We start from the raw sequence: 21,698 nt of genomic DNA on the forward strand, positions 1-21,698 counted from the left end.
CTTGAAGCTTTTCACCTTCTCCACTGCGGCCCCGTTGTCGGTGTAGATGGGGGGGGGGGGGGTGCTCTCCCTGCTGAAATCTACAATCAGCTCCTTTTGTTTTGTTGCACCACTCCGCCAGGGTCCTCACCACCTCTGTAGGAAGTCTCGTCATTGTTGCTAATCAGGCCTACTAGCTGTGTCGTCTGCAAGCTTGATGATTGAGTTGGAGCTGTGCGTGGCCACGCAGTCATGGGTGAACAGGGAGTACAGGAGGGTGTTGAACATGCACGCTTGTGGGGACCCTGGGGTGAGGATCAGCGGAGGGGAGGTGTTGTTGCTTACCTTCACCACCTGGGGGCAGCCAGTCAGGAAGTAGAGGGCCCAGTTCAGACCCAGGGCCCTTAATAATGAGCTTGGAGGGTACTATGGCGTTAAAGGCTGAGCTAGAGTCAATGAACAGCATTCTTACATATGTATTCCTCTTGACCAGTGTTAGGTAAGGAAGAGGTGATATGATCCTTAACTATCCTCTCAAAGCACTTTGTGATGACAGTGAGTGCTACGGGACGATTAGTCATTTCAATTACCTTTGCTTTCTTGGGTACAGGAACAATGGTGGCCATCTTGAAGTAAGTGGGGACAGCAGACTAGGATAGGGAGAGATTGAATATGTCCGTAAACACAACAGCCAGCTGGTCTGTGCATGCTCTGAGGACACGGCTAGGGATGCCGTCTTACATCTGCCACAGAGAACGAGAGCCCGCAGTCCTCAGGAACGGGCCGTGTCGATGGCACTGTCATCCTCCACGCGGGCAAAGGTGTTTAGCTTGTCTGGGAACAAGACGTCAGTATCCCCCTTTGTAATCGGTGATTGTCTGGAGTCCCTGCCACATACGTCTTGTGTCTGAGCCGTTGAATTGCGACTCCACTTTGTCTCTGTACTGACGTGTTGCCTTTGATTGGCTTACGGAGGGCATAACTGCACCGTTTTGTATTCAACCACATTCCCAGTCACCCTGCTGTGGTTAAATGCAGATGGTTTGCAACTCCATGTTTTTAGTCTCATTTTGTCTTACATCCCCTCTCTGAAAGTGTCATGTCAGTTAGTCCTTTAACCAATCAGGCAAATGGCTAGAATCTCTCTCTGTGGTGTCTCCTCAGTGGTGACCAAGCTGGTGAACCGAGGATATCAGCCTCACCTGGAGGACTTCCTGCTCCGCATCAACTTCAACAACTACTACAAAGACTCCTGAACGTACATGTGTAGAACACTGTGTGCCTGTGTTGTAGATAATCAAGAGTAGCATCTAAACTAATGATTTGTTGAATATTATGTACATGTGTACAAATCTCTCCCCCACACCCATTGCAGTTTGGTAATGTATATTTGTGGCATGAATAATATACCGTATTAAAAGAAACTATATGCGTTGTATTTACATTTTAAATGTACCTTGACGACCTGTTTTGACAGCTTCAATGTGCCGGGACCATACAGTAGTATTATGCCTCCTGTCCACAATGGTGTCTATCAAAGTCAGTGATAACAACCTTATATACACCCCCCCCCCCCCATATAACATGCTGAATGTAACAACGCTAGCTAAAGCTCAGGTGCCTCTCCTCTGCCCACCCCATTCCTAAGCCCTGTGTGTCAATTAAAGAAATGCTTCATTTTGTGATGTAAAAACAAAACAGGAGTAATAAAATGTCACTTGTATTTATTAAAGATAGCATGTTAGCATTTTTTGGAAAACTATAGGTCAAACAATGAATGTAAAGTTGTGGGAGGGAGCACTGTCATATACAACCAAAGGTCATTTGCAAAAGAGAGCATTGCACTTGCATTTTTTTTAAACATTTTCCAGATCGCTTGTATATAACTTCCCTGACTGTGCATTTTACTTAAAGCAGAAGGAACACAAGGAAGTCTGAGCAATATGAAGGGCAGACACTAAGGAGGATTACAGAAGATTGATCCTCTCTAGGGTTGAATCGTAACTTCCATTTAAGTCAAATTTTCACTTAGTCTCCCATTGACATTAATACAAAACTTAAGTGGAAGTAAGGATTCGCCCCTCAACTATCTCCTTCATGTTTTAAGGAGTAAACAATTGCAGGAAGGCAAAACCATCTGTCTAGACACAGCCATTTAAAACAGAATGTCACGAGAGCCCTTGAGGGAAAAGGAGGGAATGGAGTTCGGCCTGATAATGACAGACTAAGAATAACACACAGTACAAGCTGTTTTAAAGCTGCCAACTCAGCATGCAAGTAAACACCTTGGTCAACACTGTGGTGTCCTTGCGGTCCACGCAGAGTCAAGCTTTGACCAATTGTCATTATTATTCCACAATAATAATAAAAAAAAACATCTCCCATTCAGAAATGGTGCATACATGACGTTTAGTTGAAATAAACTCAGCACAAAAAGAAACGTCCCTTTTTCAGGACCCTGTCTTTCAAAGAATTCGTAAAAATCCAAATAACTTCATTGTAAAGAGTTTAAACAGTGTTTCCCATGCTTGTTCAATGAACCATAAACAATTAATGAACATGCACCTGTGGAACGGTCGTTAAGACACACAGCTTACAGACGGTAGGCAATTAAGGTCACAGTTATGAAAACTTAGGACACTAAAGAGGCCTTTCTGCTGACTCTGAAAAACACCAGAAGAAAGATGCACAGGGTCCCTGCTCATCTGAGTGAATGTGCTTTAGGCATGCTGCAAGGAGGCATGAGGACTGCAGATGTGGCCAGGGCAATAAATTGCAATGTTTGTACTGTGAGACGCCTAAGACAGTGCTACAGGGAGACAGGAGGGACAGCTGATCGTCCTCGCAGTGGCAGACCACATGTAACAACACCTGCCCAGGATCGGTACATCCGAACATCACACCTGCGGGACAGGTACCGGATGGCAACAACAACTGCCCGAGTTACACCAGGAACACACAATCCCCTTATCAGTGCTCAGACTGTCCGCAATAGGCTGAGAGAGGCTAGACTGAGGGCTTGTAGACCTGTTGTAAGGCAGGTCCTCACCAGACATCACTGCCAACAACGTCGCCTATGGGCACAAACCCACCGTCGCTGGACCAGACAGGACTGGCAAAAAGTGCTCTTCACTGATGAGTCGCGGTTTCTCACCAGGGGTGATGGTCGGATTCGCGTTTATCGGCGAAGGAATGAGCGTTACACCGAGGCCTGTACTCTGAAGTGGGATCGATTTGGAGATGGAGGGTCCGTCATGGTCTGGGGCGGTGTATCACAGCGTCCTCGGACTGAGCTTGTTGTCATAGCAGGCAATCTCAACGCTGTGTGTTTCAGGGAAGACCTCCTCCCTCATGTGGTACCCTTCCTGCAGGCTCATCCTGACATGACCCTCCAGCATGACAATGCCATCAGCCATACTGCTCGTTCTGTGCGCGATTTCCTGCAAGACAGGAATGTCAGTGTTCTGCCACGGCTAACGACGAGCCCAGATCTCAATCCCATTGAGCACGTCTGGGACCTGTTGGAACGGAGGTTGAGGGCTAGGGCCATTCCCCCCAGAAATGTCCGGGGATCTTGCAGGTGCCTTGATGGAAGAACTGGCACATCTGATGCAGTCCATGAGGAGGAGATGCACTGCAGTACTTAATGCAGCTGGTGGCCACACCAGATACTGACTGTTACTTTTGATTTTGATCTCCCCCTTTGTTCAGGGACACATTATTCCATTTGTTAGTCACATGTCTGTGGAACTTGTTCAGGATGTCTGTTGAATCTTTATGTTCATACAAATATTTACACATGTTAAGTTTGCTGAAAATAAACACTGTTGACAGTGAGGATGTTTATTTTTTTTGCTGAGTTTACAAGCCCTTAAGGTTCAATTCAATCAGAACCGCTTTAGCCGACATCCACATAGCGGTTGTTTTTGGTGTCGCCTGTTAGAGCTGTCATATTCATAAGCGGCTCCTGGCATTAAACCCACAGTGGACATTGCCACTGGCTGCACACAGTCTAATTTAATAAATCCCACACAGCCTTGTTTATTAGGCTGATTAGAAATCCACTTTATTTAGTTTAATGATTTTCAATTTGGGTGTAATTATTTCTTTATAGCCTACACTTTCTTGTTCTAAACTTCTAAATCGAGTGGGGCGGGTGTGGCTTTGTAACAATGGCCGGATTCGTCAATGTTGAGCCGCGGGGCACAGGTCTATGGCCCGTGACGTAAACGGGCAAAAGCAGTGAGGGAGAGTCCTTCTCAAATCAAACAGTAATTTACACCACTCTATCATGTTATCAACAGCATGGGTGCATCGTCCAGAAACATCCCTTTTCCATAAAATGTTTGAATTTTCAAACTCGTTTTCTTTTGCAGGTGAAAACACACAATCCTACTCATTACTCCACGTGCTTAATTATGGCACTTTTGTTTTGAGCCGACTTCTCCGTCGGCTTTGAATGGCGCAGCTGGCGGTGAAAAACAAGCCTACACAGGTGCCCGGGTCGAGATTAATCAAGCAAGAGCAGCTGCTCACCGATTCAACGGTACGAACGCAGTTCCCCCTCCAAAACATCCGCTATGGAGCTGTCTGCTATCGCCGGTTAACGCTTGATCCGATTGAATCTAGGCCTTAGTCTTGTTTAGGTTAGCATTTCTCTATTGGTGAATGGTAGACATTCTACTTACTTGCAATTGGTTAATGGAACAAGTCAGGAGATATTCTGTATCTGAATCTGGTTCAGTACCAAAGGCAGACAGTCTAGACACCTTCCCACTGGAAGCACGTCATAAAATAATTCATGCGCTGTATCTCTCATATTATACTGATTCAGAAAATAACAGACCTCTATGCAATCTTCAATGTTTGACATATGTCATATTTACTTTGTAAAGGCGGTTGGGAAAAAAAAATTGACAAATATTTTCACAGACCAAGTACCATCCGAAGCCCGACTAGTAAGTAAATAAAGCTCCAAGCAGATTCTATAGGTAGTGGTTTATAAAATACAAAATAGCATTAAGGAAATGGACGGGACAATGTTTTGCACAATGTGCCTATCATCTTACTGTATGGCAGTATGGGTTCTGCATTTTGGTTTCTGCCCTACCATGACTCATTCATACTCCCAAACAGGCTTCTATGCCACCATGCCCACTGTTCGAAGACACATATGGTTGGAGCATTAACACGTTCTTCATTCTCTAATCGCTGCCTCCCAGACAACAAGGAATGGGAGTTTAGCGTCACATGGTACGCCAAAATTCTGACTATACAGTACCTTCCCCCGTCCTTCATTGAGATTAAAACCTTACTTCAGAAATGTTGCCGGATAATGTCTGAAGTCAGTGCATTCTGCCGCGGACATCAAGCCTTTGATTAAATAGAAACCTTGGAAGTGCAATATGGTCTCGTAGGAATGAAAGATGTACAGTATAAATGTCATATGAAGTGCTGCTGAAAAGACCTACATGTAAGTCATCATAGCCAGCCATCTCTACACAATATTATACTGCAGCATTATTAACACAATAGTACCACTAAACTCAAAGCTAGGAAATGTAAACATATTCATGCTGGAGAGAGGGATTTCAACTGACAGTTTAAACTGACAGGATGGTTGAGGATATTAATTCCACCAGGGAAAATAAAGGGATAAAATAGTCAACCTAAACATTGTCCCTTTTGTATAAGTAACTGTACATCACTTCAGTGGTCCTGAGTGAGAGATGCCATATAAACCCAGGAGGGTTTTCCTGGTCAACATGTACCAGACTAGAGCAAAGGGGAAGGGCTCATGAGAACATCGCAACCCCACATGAGGAGGCATTTTGTGGGAGAACCTCTGACTCTCTCCCCTGGTACTATGAGGCATGGCTAGGCCTCAGACTCCTCCTCATCCAGTGCTCCTCCGTTAGCCGTGTCACCAGTCTCACTGTCCAGCAGGAGGAACTTGCCATCGTTGGTCAGAGGCATGTTTTTCATCAGCTGAGCTAGAGCCTTCGGGTCCTACACACACACACACACACACACACAGAGAGAGAGAGATTCAGATGCATAGAAATACTAAACATAGGGTTATTCGAAAATGTAGATTTTAAAACAAACCTTCTTTGCTTCTATAATATCCTTCCCCAAACTTATCGTGTAACATATCTGTGAAAAAAGATATGACACGAATTACACTGAAACTGACTGACCCACGGCAATTAAACGACATATAAACCCACATAATGAATGCAACACATGAATGTGTTTTATGATACCTACCTTCTCTCCCTCCGTGTTGCTCTCGAAGACAAACGCACTAAAGGAGGGCTCTCCCTCCTCGGTCCCCTCGCTCCAGTCTCGCCCCTCAACCACGAAGCCCATCAGCCTGCCGTTCTCCTGGTGGGCCGCAAACTGGGTCACCTCCTGTAGCTGGAACTGGTGGGGGGGAGATTTGTTCATACTGAATACCTACTGCCATCACCAGGAATGAAGCACTAGGTAACAGACAATACACAGATTACTATTAGATTCAGTGGAGGCTGCTGAGGGGAGGACGGCTCATAAGAATGGCTGAAACGGCATCAAACCATGTGTTTAATACCATTACACTGATTCCACTCGTGCCATTACCACGTTCCCGTCCTCCCCAATTAAGGTGCCACCAACCTACAGTGATCAGCGTCAACTAAGTAAGATTTCCATGGAACTTACACTGATTCTTGTGACTTGTGTCCGGGGGTCAATCAACCTGTCGTAAAGAAAACACAATTTCTCAACATAGTGGCAATGTTAAGCTCCCTAGGCACTTTCATGGGCCTCCTGTCTGCCCTGTGTTTGTACCTGAGACAGCTGCTGGTGACCATGAGATGGGACTCTGTGGTTCTGAAGATGTTGTGGATGGCTCGAGCCGCCAGCACCTGTCTCATGGCCTCATAGATCACTTCCTGGGTTTGTCCCGAACGCACCGCCATGGAGCCCAGGAACCGCACCGCAAACACCTGCTGCAGCAGGGAGTCTGCAGACACGCACACGCATGAGGAGACAAAGGATCATGGGATATGTAGTGCACAAGAGTATGGCACCAATAAACTGGACTGGAGACACTCCTACCATCGCTTTCAGGGGAGCAGTCGTCATCTGTTTCTCCGAATGGGTTTGTACGCCTGTCAGGGAGTAAACGCACACTATTCAACATGGTAGAGCTATTATTAGACAAATCAGCAAACAGGAAATGGTTCTGACACACCAGCCCCTGTGGTGTTGGTTTTACCTCCCTCCGACCCTGTTCTGGTCCTGGAACTCCGAGGCAGGCAGCATGATATCAAACTGGATGGGTGTCCCTGGAACTATAAGGTCCTCTGCTTCTGGAGCACTGCTAGAGGACTGCACCCCACCTGGCTTAGCCCTGCGGAGAGGACGAGAGAGACGCAGAGTGAGTGACAAAGAAATACAAAAAACAAGTGATGAGGACACGATTAGCATTCCTGAAATAACACATGACAACACTTTATTTTCCAGGAAAACCAAGGCGTTTCCTCTGCATGAGAGGCTAACCTATCTGGGTTGGGCGAGCCCTCCCCTCTCCTCTCAAAGCTGGTGATGGGCGTGACCGCCTGGATGGCTGTCTGGTTCAGTCTGATGGCCACTGCCTAAAGAAGGGAACAAGGTGCAGCTTCTGTCATTACACTGTAATAATGATAACAGTCCTAACATGTTCTGTGAGTAACACATGATGCCACAAAAGGGCGTAGTTTGGCTAATTCTATTGAAAACATAGGTTGAGGCAGGCACAGCAGACGTCCGTGATCAAATACACTGACTGTACAAAACATTAAGAACACCTGCTCCTTCCATGACAGACTGACCAGGTAAAAGCTATGATCCCTTATGGATGTCACTTGTTAAATCCACTTCAATCAGTGTAGATGAAGGGGAGGAGACAGGTTAAAGAAGGATTTTTAAGCTTTGAGACTTAGTGTGTGCCATTCAGAGGGTGAATGGGAAAGACTGAAGTGCCTTAGAATGAGGTATGGTATTATGCGCCAGGCGCACTGGTTTGTGTCTAGAACTGCAACGCTGCTGGGTTTTTCACGCTCAACAGTTTCCCGTGTGTATCAAGAAGGGTCCACCACCCAAAGGACATCCAGTCAAATTGACACTGTGGAAGCATTGTAGTCAACATGGGCCAGCATCCCTGTGGAACGCTTTCAACACCTTGTAGGGTCCATTCCACTCAGAATGAAATGTTGAGATAATACCAAGAGTGTGCAAAGCTATCATCAAGGCAAAGGGTGGCTACTTTCAAGAATCTCAAATATAAAATAAACCCTTTTTTGGTTACTACATGATTATACAGGTGTTATTTCATAGATTTGATGTCTGCACTATTATTCTACAATGTAGAAAATAGTCTAAATAAAGAAAACCCTTGAATGAGTAGGTGTGTCCAAACATTTGACTGGTACTGTATATCAGACATAATACATAACAGGCTATGTACACCATATAGACCTATCAAAAGTATCAATTGGAAGCAGTACTTGACCTTACACTGACCCACCAGTTGTTTGCATCATACTTCCTAGTCTGATTTGTGCCAGATTTAGAATATTCCAAACGTAATAAGAAGCCAACAAATTACAGAGGGGCACTAGGGAGTCATGAGGGCAGAGAGGAAGCAACAGAACAGACGATGCATTTGTTAATGTATACAAATTATGGGAAAGCACACATCCAAGCGCGCAGAACCCGCTGGTGAACACACACGTAAGCATACATACACACACCGTATAGATAGGTCGTCTGTGTTGCTATGTGCAGGGGGAATGGGTGGAAGTTCAACTGGGTGGAAGTAGCAGCCTCTGATAATGTGGACTCCTCAGGGTCATTAGATAAGACTAGGTCTGTGTCATAAAACACTAAATCACAGTTCAGACATATCTCATGGGAGCAACAGTATCATCTCTAAAACAATCAGGAAATGTGCTAAACACGAAACCAGACCAGACCGGACTCTGGAGCTGGAAACATCCTGTCGCATTGCCCTGTTGCTACTCAGAATGGGCTTGGTTTAAAAACAAAAGGGTGTGTCTTCGCCTTACCACAACATGCAAATAGATGTAAGATCATAATTTGAGATAGTTTGCTACAGAAGGACAATAATCCTGCAGTATCAGGAAATGTGAATTATGTAAATTATAATTCATGGACATTTGTGTAGGGGTTGGTACATTTTTCAAAAGGGAAAATCAAGTCTGAAATGTCAAAGTGGCGATTACAAACTTCAGAAGCCTTTTTAAAGGTTCTCCTGCGACAGGGTGATCAAATTAAGATTGATTATTCATCACAACTGCTTTTAAGTGCTAGGAAAAATGACTGATTTACCACTATATTTTAGTTGATAAGTATCGTTATAACCAGCTGGTGCTAGAGGTGGTATATAATATGTACAGTCGTGGCCAAACGTTTTGAGAATGACAGAAATATTAATTTTCAAAGTCTGCTGCCTCAGTTTATATGATGGCAATTTGCATATACTCCAGAATGTTTTGAAGAGTGATTAGATGAATTGCAATTCATTGCAAAGTCTTTCTTTGCCATGCAAATGAACTGAATCCCCAAAAAACATTTCCACTGCATTTCAGCCCTGCCACAAAAGGACCAGCGGACATCATGTCAATGATTCTCTCGTTAACACAGGTGTGAGTGTTGACGAGGACAAGGCTGGAGATCACTCTGTCATGCTGATTGAGTTCAAATAACAGACTGGAAGCTTCAAAAGGAGGGTGGTGCTTTGAATCATTGTTCTTCCTCTGTCAATCATGGTTAACTGCAAGGAAACACATGCCGCCATCATTGCTTTGCACAAAAAGGACTTCACAGGCAAGGATATTTCTGCCAGTAAGATTGCACCTAAGTCAACCATTTATCGAATCATCAAGAACTTCAAGGAGAGTGGTTCAATTGTTGTGAAGAAGGCTTCAGGGCGCCAAAGAAAGTCCAGCAAGCACAAGGACCGTCTCCTAAAGTTGATTCAGATGCGGGATCGGGTTACCATCAGTACAGAGCTTGCTAAGGATTGGCAGCAGGCAGGTATGAGTGGATCTCCACACGCAGTGAGGCGAATACTTTTGGAGGAATGCCTGGTGTCAAGAAGGGCAGCAAATAAGCCATTTCTCTCCAGGAAAAACATCAAGAACAGACTGACATTCTGCAAAAGGTACAGGGATTGGACTGCTGAGGACTGGGGTCATTTTCTCTGAATCCTCTTTCCGATTGTTTGGGGCAACCGGAAAAAAGCTTGTCCGGAGAAGACATGGTGAGCGCTACCATCAGTCCTGTGTCATGCCAACAGTAAAGCATCCTGAGACCATTCATGTGTGGGGTTGCTTCTCAGCCAAGCCATGGGCTCACTCACAATTTTGCCACATCCTCCGAGAGCAACTTCTCCCAACCATCCAGGAACAGTTTGGTGACGAACAATGCCTTATCCAGCATGATGGAGCACCTTGCCATAAGGCAAAAGTGATAACTAAGTGGCTCGGGGAACAAAACATCTATATTTTGGGTCAATGGCCCAGAAACTCCCCAGACCTTAATCCCATTGAGAACTTGTGGTCAATCCTTAAGAGGCGTGTGGACAAACGAAACCCCACAAAATCTGACAAACTAAGCATTGATTATGCAAGAATAGGCTGCCATCAGTCAGGATGTGGCCCAGAAGTTAATTGACAGCATACCAGGGCGGATTGCAGAGGTCTTGAAAAAGAAGGGTCAACACCTCAAATATTGACTCTTTGCATCAACTTCATGTAATTGTCAATAAAAGCCTTTGACACTTATGAAATGCTTGTAATTATACTTCAGTATTCCATAGTAACATCTGAGAAAAATATCTAAAGACACTGAAGCAGCAAACTTTGAAAATTAATATTTGTGTCATTCTCAAAACTTTTGGCCACGACTAATTTACCTCAGGATTGTCTGTCAGGTAGATCTGTCGGGAAATGTTGTTCAAAGTGCAAATCCACTGGGGAGAAGAAACAGAAGTTAGTATTAGGCGGCCATCTCTCAACAAACATCAGAAATTTCAAATAGTTCCTCTAATGCAGCTTGTGACAAGCAGGCCAGAAAAACAAACATGAATGAATGTGTAGCAATGGCTTTTAACACATGGATGAAAGAAGCCTAGAAAACAAACTGATACAAAAGATTTGACTGATATGATACATACCTCCTCATATTCCTTTTTGCTCTCTGCTTGTAAAATCATTGACCTGCAACATCACAAGAACAAAATTAAAGCACATTGTTTTGTAAGACAATACAACTTATTCTCACAACTCTGTGTTGGTCTTGGGGAGGTTCAGTGAAGGTTTAGCGTACGTTTTACCGGAGGGGGAGGTGATCTGAAAACAGTAGCGTCTGTCCTCGCACTCTACGGCCATGACGGAGCTGTTATCCAGGTCCAGCACCATACCCCCTGCCACAGCCCCTCGCGGCTGGCACATGAGGTTCCCTCCCTGGGTAAAGAAGTAAAGGCGGTCCCAGGCGGTTGTCACCAGGCCCGTCTTACTGTGAGGGAAAGCAGGACAGGACCGTATTCATTAGTGTACACCATAGCAAAAACTTTTGAAAACGAGAACAAGCATGCAGGCAGTCCCTCCTGCCGTTTGACCTGTTTGCTTCCGTTTTGTTCCTAGTGAATACACCCCAGGTCACAGATTTGGAGCAGCTGCTGTCTTAATGACTCAGTAAATGGACCTAAAATTGGAAATCTACAGCAAAAGCACTCAGAAAGTGCTGAGAAGTCAAATCAAGAAACTTCTCTACAATTATGTATGGATGACTCGGATGACACGGATGTGTCATTAAATAAAATTGCTTTCTGCAGAACCTTTTATTTTGTGCTGCAGACAGTTGTCAAAGTCTGGCAAAGTTTATGAGGAAAAGACTGCATCTGACAGCTCTGGCATTTTAATTTAACATTTAATAATTTAACAGACGCTCTTATCCAGAGCGATTACAGGAGCAATTAGGGTTAAGTGCCTTGCTCAAGGGCACATCGACAGATTTGTCACCTAGTCGGCTCGGGAATTTGAATCAGCGATCTTTCGGTTCTAGTCCCAATGCTCTTAACCGCTAGGCTACCTGCCTCCCTTAACAATGTTGGTTCGGCAATTCTACCTTCTTATATGTAACTAGAATTGTAGCTGACAAACAAATTGTTTTCTCTGAAGTACAATGAGTGTAACATTGAGACACATTTTTATTGGAGTTTAATGGATTAAAACAGGCGCAGCTAAAGTGTCATTTGATAGGGAATAAAAAAGCCCTGTGAACACCAGACAGACCTGAAACCATCAAACAAGGAGAAGAGACATCAGATACTGGTAGACCCAATTTAAGAAAACACCCTTGAAACAATGAAAGTTATCCTTACTTCCTGATATTGAGGTAGCCTGCCTTCTGTATAAGCGTGCGGTTGACTGGGACGGAGTCACGGTCAGGCATGTACACAGTATCCTCCATGGAGAGCAGCTCTCGCTGGGTCAAACGCATGGCCTCAGCCTCCGAGTCCAACTGAGCCTGGATACTTTGTGTCATGCTGGACACTGACACCAGGAAGCTGTCCATTTTCTTTGAGACTAGATCCATGCCTTTCTTATAGAAATGGATCTGAGGGGGACACAGACAGAAAACATCTGTGCATTCATTGCTTCTCCAGTTCTGACTTGCTATTGGACCACAGCAATCTGTGCTATCCTGGTTTATTCACATACTGTAGTTGACTTACGGTAGGAATAAAGTGTGTTGTATGGTTTAACGACTGGTTTACTACTTGTAGTAGGGGTTTGGGTGTGTGTTTGTATTGGCTATGCTGGTTGTACCTGGGCCTGTGTGTATCCCAGCATGGGCTCCAGCATAGCTACTCTCTTGCGGTACTGCAGGGCATTGAGGGCACAGTAATACTGCATGGAGGCCTGGTGCTGCTTCCTCCTGGAGTAGGCCACCTCCCCCACCAACTCTGCCTTCACCTGCACCACAACACAGTAGTTTGTGAGACACAAACACACACAAGTAATTAATAACCCAAATACCCAGTTAATCAGGGGGAGAGCTAAACAGAGCAACATCACCTCAACTGAAGTATGTCATGACCTCTCAACTATTATGAGGCAGTTATACAGTAGCACATGTCATCTAATAGTACCAGCTTTACTGACTTTGTCGTCCCCATGGGGGCATTTGGTTGCAGTATCATGTACATGTTTAAAGTGGCATTTAAATACAGTAGAAAACAAATTGACAAAAACATTAATAACAGTTACATAGCAACTAGACTAGTCTGCTGGCCTTCCTGGGTCGACAGGAACATTAGCCCGAGCTGTTTAGGAGGGATCTCACACCTGACACAAAGCATTATCTAGTTCAGGGGGGGGGGCACTTCTACAGACACTTCTAGTGCATTGTTGTACTGTTAGAAGTTTGGCTAGTACACATCACTACCTTCTCATTCTCCTTCTTCTTGGGCAGTCTGCTGTACTTGACCATGGCAGCCTCGTGCTCTGTGAAGGGGAAGGAGTAGACATGAGTCTGACGATCAGCTGCTGTGTTATAACTCCAAAACAAAATCATATCAAATGAGAAACCCATACATACCATCAGAGGCGATGCCAAATACTTCTCTTAATGTGCTTATCTCTGAGAAGTCAAATAGAGATTCAGTGTCAAAAACCATGACAACGCAAAAAGTCAGAATCAAACAAGGAAATTGTATTCAAAATGTGTGAAAGCAACAGGCTGATAAGCAGGTGTTTGTAAATTGTGTCTACCTGTAAGGTCTTTCTCTCTGAACTGGATCATGGGAAAAATCATTCTGTCAGCCATCTGAGAGGCCAGCTCTGAGTGTAGTGTGTTCAGCTGGGTAGAACAGAGACAGACACACTCAGCCTTACATCAAAACATCCCTGAAAACAGCAGGGGTTGATTGATTGTTGTTCAAAAATGAGTTCAAAAGCAGTTATTTAAAATGACTGATCAGAATCAGAATGTGGTGATCTCCATCCTGCAATTTGAGAGCCAGCCAAAACACATTTTATTGGTCTGCAGATTAATTTAATCCTGTAATTTGTTATTAATATTAAGCATAATACCCTATGCGGCTAAATGCTAAATAATCTATCAAGTAAACACTGTTGAAAACCTAAAACCTCTTCAGTTTATTGTGGACTGTGAAACAAAGGTCAGAGCAGGATTAGGTATAACCTGCAGGGAGATGGATGTATGCTCTAGGCCAGAGTTGTTGGGCTAGAAAGGCAAACAATGACTTCATTCTTTGTGGCTGCTCTAATGCCACTCCACCACAGGCTAGCAAGGCCCCCTGCTGCTCAGTCCATCCATCCAAACACTACCACCACTAGACTACACCTCGAGGCCAGCCAGAGTGATTCTCTATCTGGCTACACCTCCACCCATCTATCTACCTCTCTCATCCTGGCAGCCTGCCCCATAGCCTCTACAGAGAATTTATCAAAGCTCCAATGATGAAATGTGTTCATTGTAATGATAAGGGGAAACCTATTATTCAACTCCCAATTTATAAAAATGTGAGAGGATATTTTTGGTATATCAAATTTTTCTTCTTCTTTCTTCTTTCTTCTTACCTCCATAGATTCCAAGACTGTTAAACCCCCATATATATGCAATACATCCCCTATATGTGCACAAACACAGTAACACAAACACACACGCACTGATGCATGAGCCTCACCTCCCCCACAGTTCTGGCAAATTGCTGCAGTGTGCTGATCACCTCCTCGTCACCTTTACCAAGGGCAAAATTCTGGAGGAAAAAAAGACTGACTTTAGATCTTCTGTTGGCACTCCAATATGTCCATTAAACATCACAAATGGTCCTTTTGTTCGATAAATTCTGTCATTACATCTCCAAAATGTCCATCTATTTGGCGCGTTTGATCCAGAAAATCACCGGTTCCAACTCGCACAACATGACTACAAAGTATCTAATATTGACCTGTAAACTTGATCCAAACATTTCAAACAACTTTCCTAATCCAACTTGAGGTATTTTTAAAGGTAAATAATCGATACAATTTAAGATGGGATAAACTGTGTACAATACCGGACGAAAACAAAGTGGAGCGAGCTTTCAGGTCATGCGCCCCAACCACAACAGTACACTAGACTTGACCCTCGTTCTGAACAGCCCTACTTCTTAATTTCTCAAAGGTAAAACATCAACCAATTTCTAAAGACTGACATCTAGTGGAAGCGATAGGAACTGCAAGCACCACATAGAAAACCCATTGAAAAGAGAGTGACCTCAAAAAAAAATATTCCTGGATGGTTTGTCCTCGGGGTTTCGCCTGCCAAATAAATTATGTTATACTCACAGACATAATTTTAACAGTTTTAGAAACTTTAGAGTTTTCTATCCAACTCTACCAATTATATGCATATCCTAGCTTCTGGGCCTGAGTAGCAGGCAGTTTACTTTGGGCCCGCTTTTCATCCGGACGTGAAAAGTGCCCCCTTATCCTTAAGAGATTTTAAACATTCAAAGAGCACTTCCTGTAGCACATTCCAAAGAGTAATACACTTGAGGCTATTATGTGAAAAATACACAATTCTCAGTGCTGGCATGTTACCTTCTCCTGTGAAAAGGCCAATATGCTTATAAATCCAATGGTAGAATGCAGAGTTTTGTGCTTTCTGAAATAACGTTAGGCAGCAGGTTGCATCACAATACACTGCAGTTAAGCGCATGATTGTTGTCCAATATGCTCAGTAAGAAAATACTTACTTGCTTCTCATATTCCAGTAGCTGACTGGACAGCTGTTCTGTAGCCAATCCCATCTCACTCTGACAAACACAGGAAGTGATGTTATTAGCAGTTTATCCCCTAGATGACCCCTCTTACAGGAAACTAACTATCAGAAACGGCACACATCATGCAAACTAAGCTATAGTATGCTCTCGTAAAAAAAATCTATGACTCTTGAAATTGGATTGAACACAGGCTTTTGTTCGTGCGTGTGTGTGTTACCTGGGCTCCATAAACCCTCTGCATAGACTGAAGCAGCTGGTTGGTGTAGTCTGTGAGTGTTCCCGCATCTTCCTCAAACACACTGAGCAAGGAGCGAGTCTGAAGCAGACAGAGGGACATACTGAAATATATGATCATTGACAGCCAGGCAGACTGAGAATGACAATAGGATCAACAGGCAGACAGGCACTGATATAAGCCTAATTGTCGGGCTTTTAAGACCTTTAGCCTGATTGTTCACCTGTTTTTAACCTGTAATTGTTTCAATAAAAGGTGTGGTGTAGTAAGGAACAGATCGAAATGTAAAGGGGTGGCCCAAAATAAGGGAGGGTAGCGCATTTTTTTCAGGGGCACAGGGAAGGGTTGTGCGTTTTTCCCTGGTTTACTTTCGCTCGTCTGCTCGTATTTTCCCTATAAACAATGGCTATACTTACTTTTGATATTACCCTAATAAAAGTTTAGAAATGTTTGTAAAGGTTTGGTATGGTGTGGATATTATTAAGCGTTAGCTACTGCAGGCCTATGACATGAAGGCAGTGCGCCCCGGCGCTCCAACTGACTGCGACAGTTGAACTTGATAGTTATCTTGATGCAATATTTTCTGATTGAAAATTACCCTCCTTCTGTACGTCTGTATAGGAGAAGCCATGTGACAAAAATAAATGCATGCCACCATGCTCTGTCGCTCTGGGGTTAGGCCTAAGCTTCTCCTCCTGTATGTAGGCATGTATGTACAGTCGTGGCCAAAAGTTGAGAATGACACAAATATTAATTTCCACAAAGTTTGTTGCTTCAGTGTCTTTAGATATTTTTGTCAGATGTTACTATGGAATACTGAAGTATAATTACAAGCATTTCCTAAGTGGCAAAGGCTTTTATTGACAATTACATGAAGTTGATGCAAAAAGTCAATATTTGCAGTGATGACCCTTCTTTTTCAAGACCTCTGCAATCCGCCCTGGTATGCTGTTAATTAACTTCTGGGCCACATCCTGACTGATGGCAGCCCATTCTTGCATAATCAATGCTTAGAGTTTGTCCGAATTTGTGGAGTTTCCTGGCCATTGACCCAAAATATTGATGTTTTGTTCCCAGAGCCACTTAGTTATCACTTTGGCCTTATGGCAAGGTGCTCCATCATGCTGGATAAGGCATTGTTCGTCACCAAACTGTTCCTGGATGGTTGGGAGAAGTTGCTCTTGGAGGATGTGTTGATACCATTCTTTATTCATGGCTGTGTTCTTAGGCAAAATTGTGAGTGAGCCCACTCCCTTGGCTGAGAAGCAACCCCACACATGAATGGTCTCAGGATGCTGTACTGTTGGCAGGACACAGGACTAATGGTAGTGCTCACCTAGTCTTCTCCAGACAAGCTTTTTTCCTGATGCCCCAAACAATCGGAAAAGGGATTCATCAGAGAAAATGACTTTACCCCAGTCCTCAGTAGTCCAATCCCTGTACCTTTTGCAGAATGTCAGTCTGTCCCTGATGTTTTTCCAGGAGAGAAGTGGCTTCTTTGCTGTTCTTCTTGACACCAGGCCATCCCCGAAAAGACTTCGCCTCACTGTGCGTGCAGATGCACTCACACCTGCCTGCTGCAATTCCTGAGCAAGCTCTGTACTGGTGGTGCCCCGATCCTGCAGCTGAATCAACTTTAGGAGACGGTCCTGGCGCTTGCTGGACTTTCTAGGGCGCCCTGAAGCCTTCTTCACAACAATTGAACCGCTCTCCTTGAAGTTCTTCATGATCCGATAAATGGTTGATTTAGGTGCAATCTTACTGGCAGCAATATCCTTGCCTGTGAAGCCCTTTTTGTGCAAATCAATGATGACGGCACATGTTTCCTTGCAGGTAACCATGGTTGACAGAGTAAGAACAAGGATTCCAAGCACCACCCTCCTTTTGAAGCTTCCAGTCTGTTATTCGAAGTCAATCAGCATGACAGAGTGATCTCCAGCCTTGTCAACACTCACACCTGTGATAACTAGAGAATCACTGACATGATGGCAGCTGGTCCTTTTGTGGCAGGGCTGAAATGCAGTGGAATTTTTTTTATTTTATTTTATTCAGTTCATTTGCGTGGCAAAGAGGGACTTTGCAATTAATCTGATCACTCTTCATAACATTCTGGAGTATATGCAAATTGCCATCATACAAACCGAGGCAGCAGAATTTGAAAATGTATTTCTGTCATTCTCAAAAAATTTGGCCACAACTGTATACATGTACAGTACTAGTCAAAAGTTTAGACACCTACTCATTCAAGGTTCTTTATTTTGAATATTTTCTACATTGTAGAATAATAGTGAAGACAAACTATGAAATAACATTTGGAATCATGCAGTAACCAAAAAAACAAATCAAAATATATTTTATTGAGATTTTTCAAATTAGCCACCCTTTGCCTTGACAGCTTTGCACACATTCTCTCAACCAGCTTCATGAGGTAGTCACCTGGAATGCATTTCAATTAACAGGTGTGCCTTGTTAAAAGTACATTTGTGGAATTTATTTTCTTCTTAATGCATTTGAGCCAATTGGTTATGTTGTGACAAGGTAGGGGTGGTATACAGAAGATAGCCCTATTTGGTAAAATACCAAGTCCATATTATGGCAAGAACTGCTCAAATAAGCAAAGAGAAACAACAGTCCATTACTTTAAGACATGAAGGTCAGTCAATGTGGATGTCAAGAATTTTGAAAGTTTCTTCAAGTGCAGTCACAAAAACCATCAAGCGCTATGATGAAACTGGCTCATGAGGACCGCCACAGGAAAGGAATACCCAGAGTTACCACTGCTGCAGAGGATATGTTCATTAGAGTTACCAGTCTCAGAAATTGCAGCCCAAATAAATGCTTCACAGGGTTCAAGTAACAGACACATCTCAACATTAACTGTTCAGAGGAGACTGCGTGAATCACTCCTTCATGTTTGAATTGCTGCAAAGAAACCACTACGAAAGGACACCAATAATAATAAAAGACTTGCTTGGGACAAGAAACATGAGCAGTGGACATAAGACCGTTGGAAATCTGTCCTTTGGTATGATGAGTCCAAATATGAGATTTTTTGTTCCAACCACTTTGTCTTTGTGAGACGCAGAGTAGGTGAACGGATTATCTCTGCATGTGTGGTTCCCACCGTGAAGCATAGAGGAGGAGGTGTGATGGTGCTCTGTTCATGACACGGTCTGTGATTTATTTAGAATTCAAGGCACACTTAATCAGCATGGCTACCACAGCATTCTGCAGCGATACACCGTCCCATCTGGTTTGCACTTAGCGGGACTTTCATTTGTTTTTCAACAGGACAATGACCCAACACACCTCCAGGCTGTATAAGGGATATTTGACCAATACTTTTTTGGTTACTACATGATTCCATGTGTTATTTCATAATTTTAATGTCTTCACTATTATTCCACAATGTAGAAAATACTAAAAATAAAGAAAAACTCTTGAATCAGTAGGTGTGTCTAAACTTTTGACTGGTACTGAATATATTAATATCATACAGTGGACACCTTAGCCTTTGCATGCAATACCCTGATACATGTATTGCTCAAATTTGACAGCTGAACCGTGAGGTAGACAATTAATGTATATTAACTATATTAACCCCCCCACAAAGCTTTAAACTCTGAAATGGCATATCGTTTTTAGAAATATTATTGAATATTCACATGAAAATCTGTCACCAATTGGATGTAAACCTAGCTAAAGACATCCTAAAGACTCTGACAAGTGTGCTAGTCCAGTGTCTCTTTGATTATGCCTGCACATCATGGTTCACCAGCAGCCCCAGAGATCTAAAGAATAAGCTACCAGCCAAACAAGCTTGTAAGAATTGTACTTAAACTTCCCCCTCATCTGGAGGTAAAGCATTTTTTGGCGTCTATATATATATATTTATATTTATGTAAAACATAGGGACCACAATGGAAATAAGTCCCCGACTTTATAGTGAAATCCTGGTCACTTTAAAAAAAAATATTTGTGTAAATATGTATTTTTTACACTGTCCAATAAAATAAAAATCAATCAATCCAATCAACGCAGAAATTAATGACTGGTGTTTTGTAACAGAGGTTTCTTTCTAAAAACATGTGTGACTATAGGAGATTATCAAAGGCTTGGCTTGACACTGGGTAAGCATACAAGGTAGGGAGGGGTGTATTTTCTGTTTGTTGAGATTGACAGTTTATTTTTTGTGATGTTGAAAACGCAAACGATGATGTTGAAGTGCTCGAAGTCAGTATGCTTTGTTTATGTTGTGTAGTGCATTGGCACAGAAACCTCTTGGTGGAAAATGTGTTGCATATTATATATCATTATAAATATTTAATAAAAATGTTAAAACTCTGATACAATACAGATGTGCGTCTTGACATGTTCTGTGACTCACTAATTGATTCATTGATTTGAAGAGGAAGAACTATGCAGAGCTAGACATAAACCCCAGGAATGTTGAATTTTTTATCAAACTCAGAGGAGCCAGCCATAAACCACATACATAATGAATAAGACAAGATAATGTGATTTCATGTATGCTAGATTTTTCTCACACAGCCTATTGTAGCATAAGTGCTAGTGAAATAGCATAGGCTACAGAAATATAGCCTACATTTGGTTGTGTCTGCAAGTGAACGATATCAAGAATATTCTTAGCCTAACTGATAAAGTAGTATTACAGTAAGCGTTATTAAGATAGTGTTATTTAAACAGTAAACTAAACTGATTAACTGGATTACATCTCCACACCACCAAAGCTACTGAGGACAATTAGGTTTAGTCAGTGCCTTAAAAAAATATATTCCATATGTGCCGTCCATTAAGTCCCATAGTTGGGTCGGTTAGCCTATTGACCAATTCCAATGGATTCTAATACTCAAAAACCCCTCCCACAGCCCGTAAAATAGGCCCGAATCGGGGTATTTTCAGAACCAAAAGATATGAACACTTATTTTGTCAAACAAATCATCCATGTCAATCGCACCCCAAACTAGTCCAAAGAAGAGTGTGACTGTCACGATAAACAACTAATCGATGTTTTGACGCAGACTTTATCGACATCCGAACTACTAATTGGGCGATGCGCGACTCATCACGACACTGCTCAAGACTAGACAGGGAAAGCCCTTCTCGAATCTCGAGCAATATGCAAATTAGAGGCGGGATTAGTACCTGATAACAATAACGACTTGTGACACATTGTATCAACTTTGTATCGGATACATGGCCAATGAGTGGAATAGGCTACATTCCTCTAAGAATCAGGCAATTCAAAGCTGTCATTCATCGTCGACTAGAGTACTTTAGCCTACAACAGTGGAGCCGGATTGCCCAATTTGGCATCTCCTACAATACCTTTCCTCTCAAAAACAGCACATAACATTAAATAGTATAGACCTACCTGAGGACTGTCCTGCAAAGCCTCCTCTAAAAGCAATTTATGGGCGGCCGGCATCTTGTTCACAGCGAAGAGAACAGGCTTGAATTATTTAGCGAGTGGACTCTCTTTCCCAGAGAGCTTTGTGCGGATGTGGGTGACACGTAAATTAGCATTTTGTAGGCGGTCCCTTAGCGAACAGTGAGAGGTCTTTTAGCTAAATTTCATATATTTCTTTTTTTATTTAACCTTTATTTAACTAGGCAAGT

The 21,698-nt window shown here is 43.0% G+C and overlaps 2 protein-coding genes across 3 annotated transcripts in view; one reads left to right on the plus strand and one right to left on the minus strand.

Annotated features, from left to right (window-relative positions):
• Nucleotides 1–1,711, plus strand: part of tubgcp6 (tubulin gamma complex component 6) — a 28,438-nt gene extending 26,727 nt beyond the window's left edge. For both annotated transcript variants that reach the window (XM_036952828.2, XM_036952830.2), the window contains exon 24: nucleotides 1,144–1,711. In XM_036952828.2, coding sequence (XP_036808723.2) covers nucleotides 1,144–1,235 — 92 coding nt within the window. In that variant the 3' untranslated portion in view covers nucleotides 1,236–1,711. The remainder of the gene's footprint in view (nucleotides 1–1,143) is intronic.
• appl2 (adaptor protein, phosphotyrosine interacting with PH domain and leucine zipper 2) lies at nucleotides 1,687–21,614 on the minus strand. The gene is made up of 20 exons (XM_021567947.3): nucleotides 21,454–21,614; nucleotides 16,041–16,139; nucleotides 15,797–15,856; nucleotides 14,744–14,815; nucleotides 13,806–13,893; nucleotides 13,633–13,674; nucleotides 13,480–13,538; nucleotides 12,861–13,007; nucleotides 12,413–12,648; nucleotides 11,356–11,544; nucleotides 11,204–11,246; nucleotides 10,943–10,999; nucleotides 7,525–7,619; nucleotides 7,241–7,375; nucleotides 7,081–7,133; nucleotides 6,811–6,985; nucleotides 6,682–6,718; nucleotides 6,250–6,405; nucleotides 6,088–6,135; nucleotides 1,687–5,988 (listed from the first exon to the last, which is right to left on the minus strand). Exons 1-20 carry the CDS (start codon nucleotides 21,505–21,507, stop codon nucleotides 5,857–5,859), a joined length of 1,977 nt encoding a protein of 658 aa, XP_021423622.3. The 5' UTR covers nucleotides 21,508–21,614; the 3' UTR covers nucleotides 1,687–5,856.
• Between the last annotated feature and the right edge of the window lie 84 nt (nucleotides 21,615–21,698).

This window comes from Oncorhynchus mykiss, chromosome 2 (assembly GCF_057628025.1).
Source record: "Oncorhynchus mykiss isolate SJ-2025 chromosome 2, ASM5762802v1, whole genome shotgun sequence".
Lineage (NCBI taxonomy): Eukaryota > Metazoa > Chordata > Actinopteri > Salmoniformes > Salmonidae > Oncorhynchus > Oncorhynchus mykiss.

Bases quoted from the DNA above. Each gene is read 5' to 3' on its own strand.
- appl2 (XM_021567947.3), bottom strand. From the start codon at position 21,507: ATGCCGGCCGCCCATAAATTGCTTTTAGAGGAGGCTTTGCAGGACAGT. The intron at 7,376-7,524 runs GTTAGCCTCTCA...TCCTCTCCGCAG, and splicing joins GGCTCGCCCAACCCAGATAG to GGCTAAGCCAGGTGGGGTGC. The intron at 7,134-7,240 runs GTAAAACCAACA...ACTCCCTGACAG, and splicing joins CAGAACAGGGTCGGAGGGAG to GCGTACAAACCCATTCGGAG.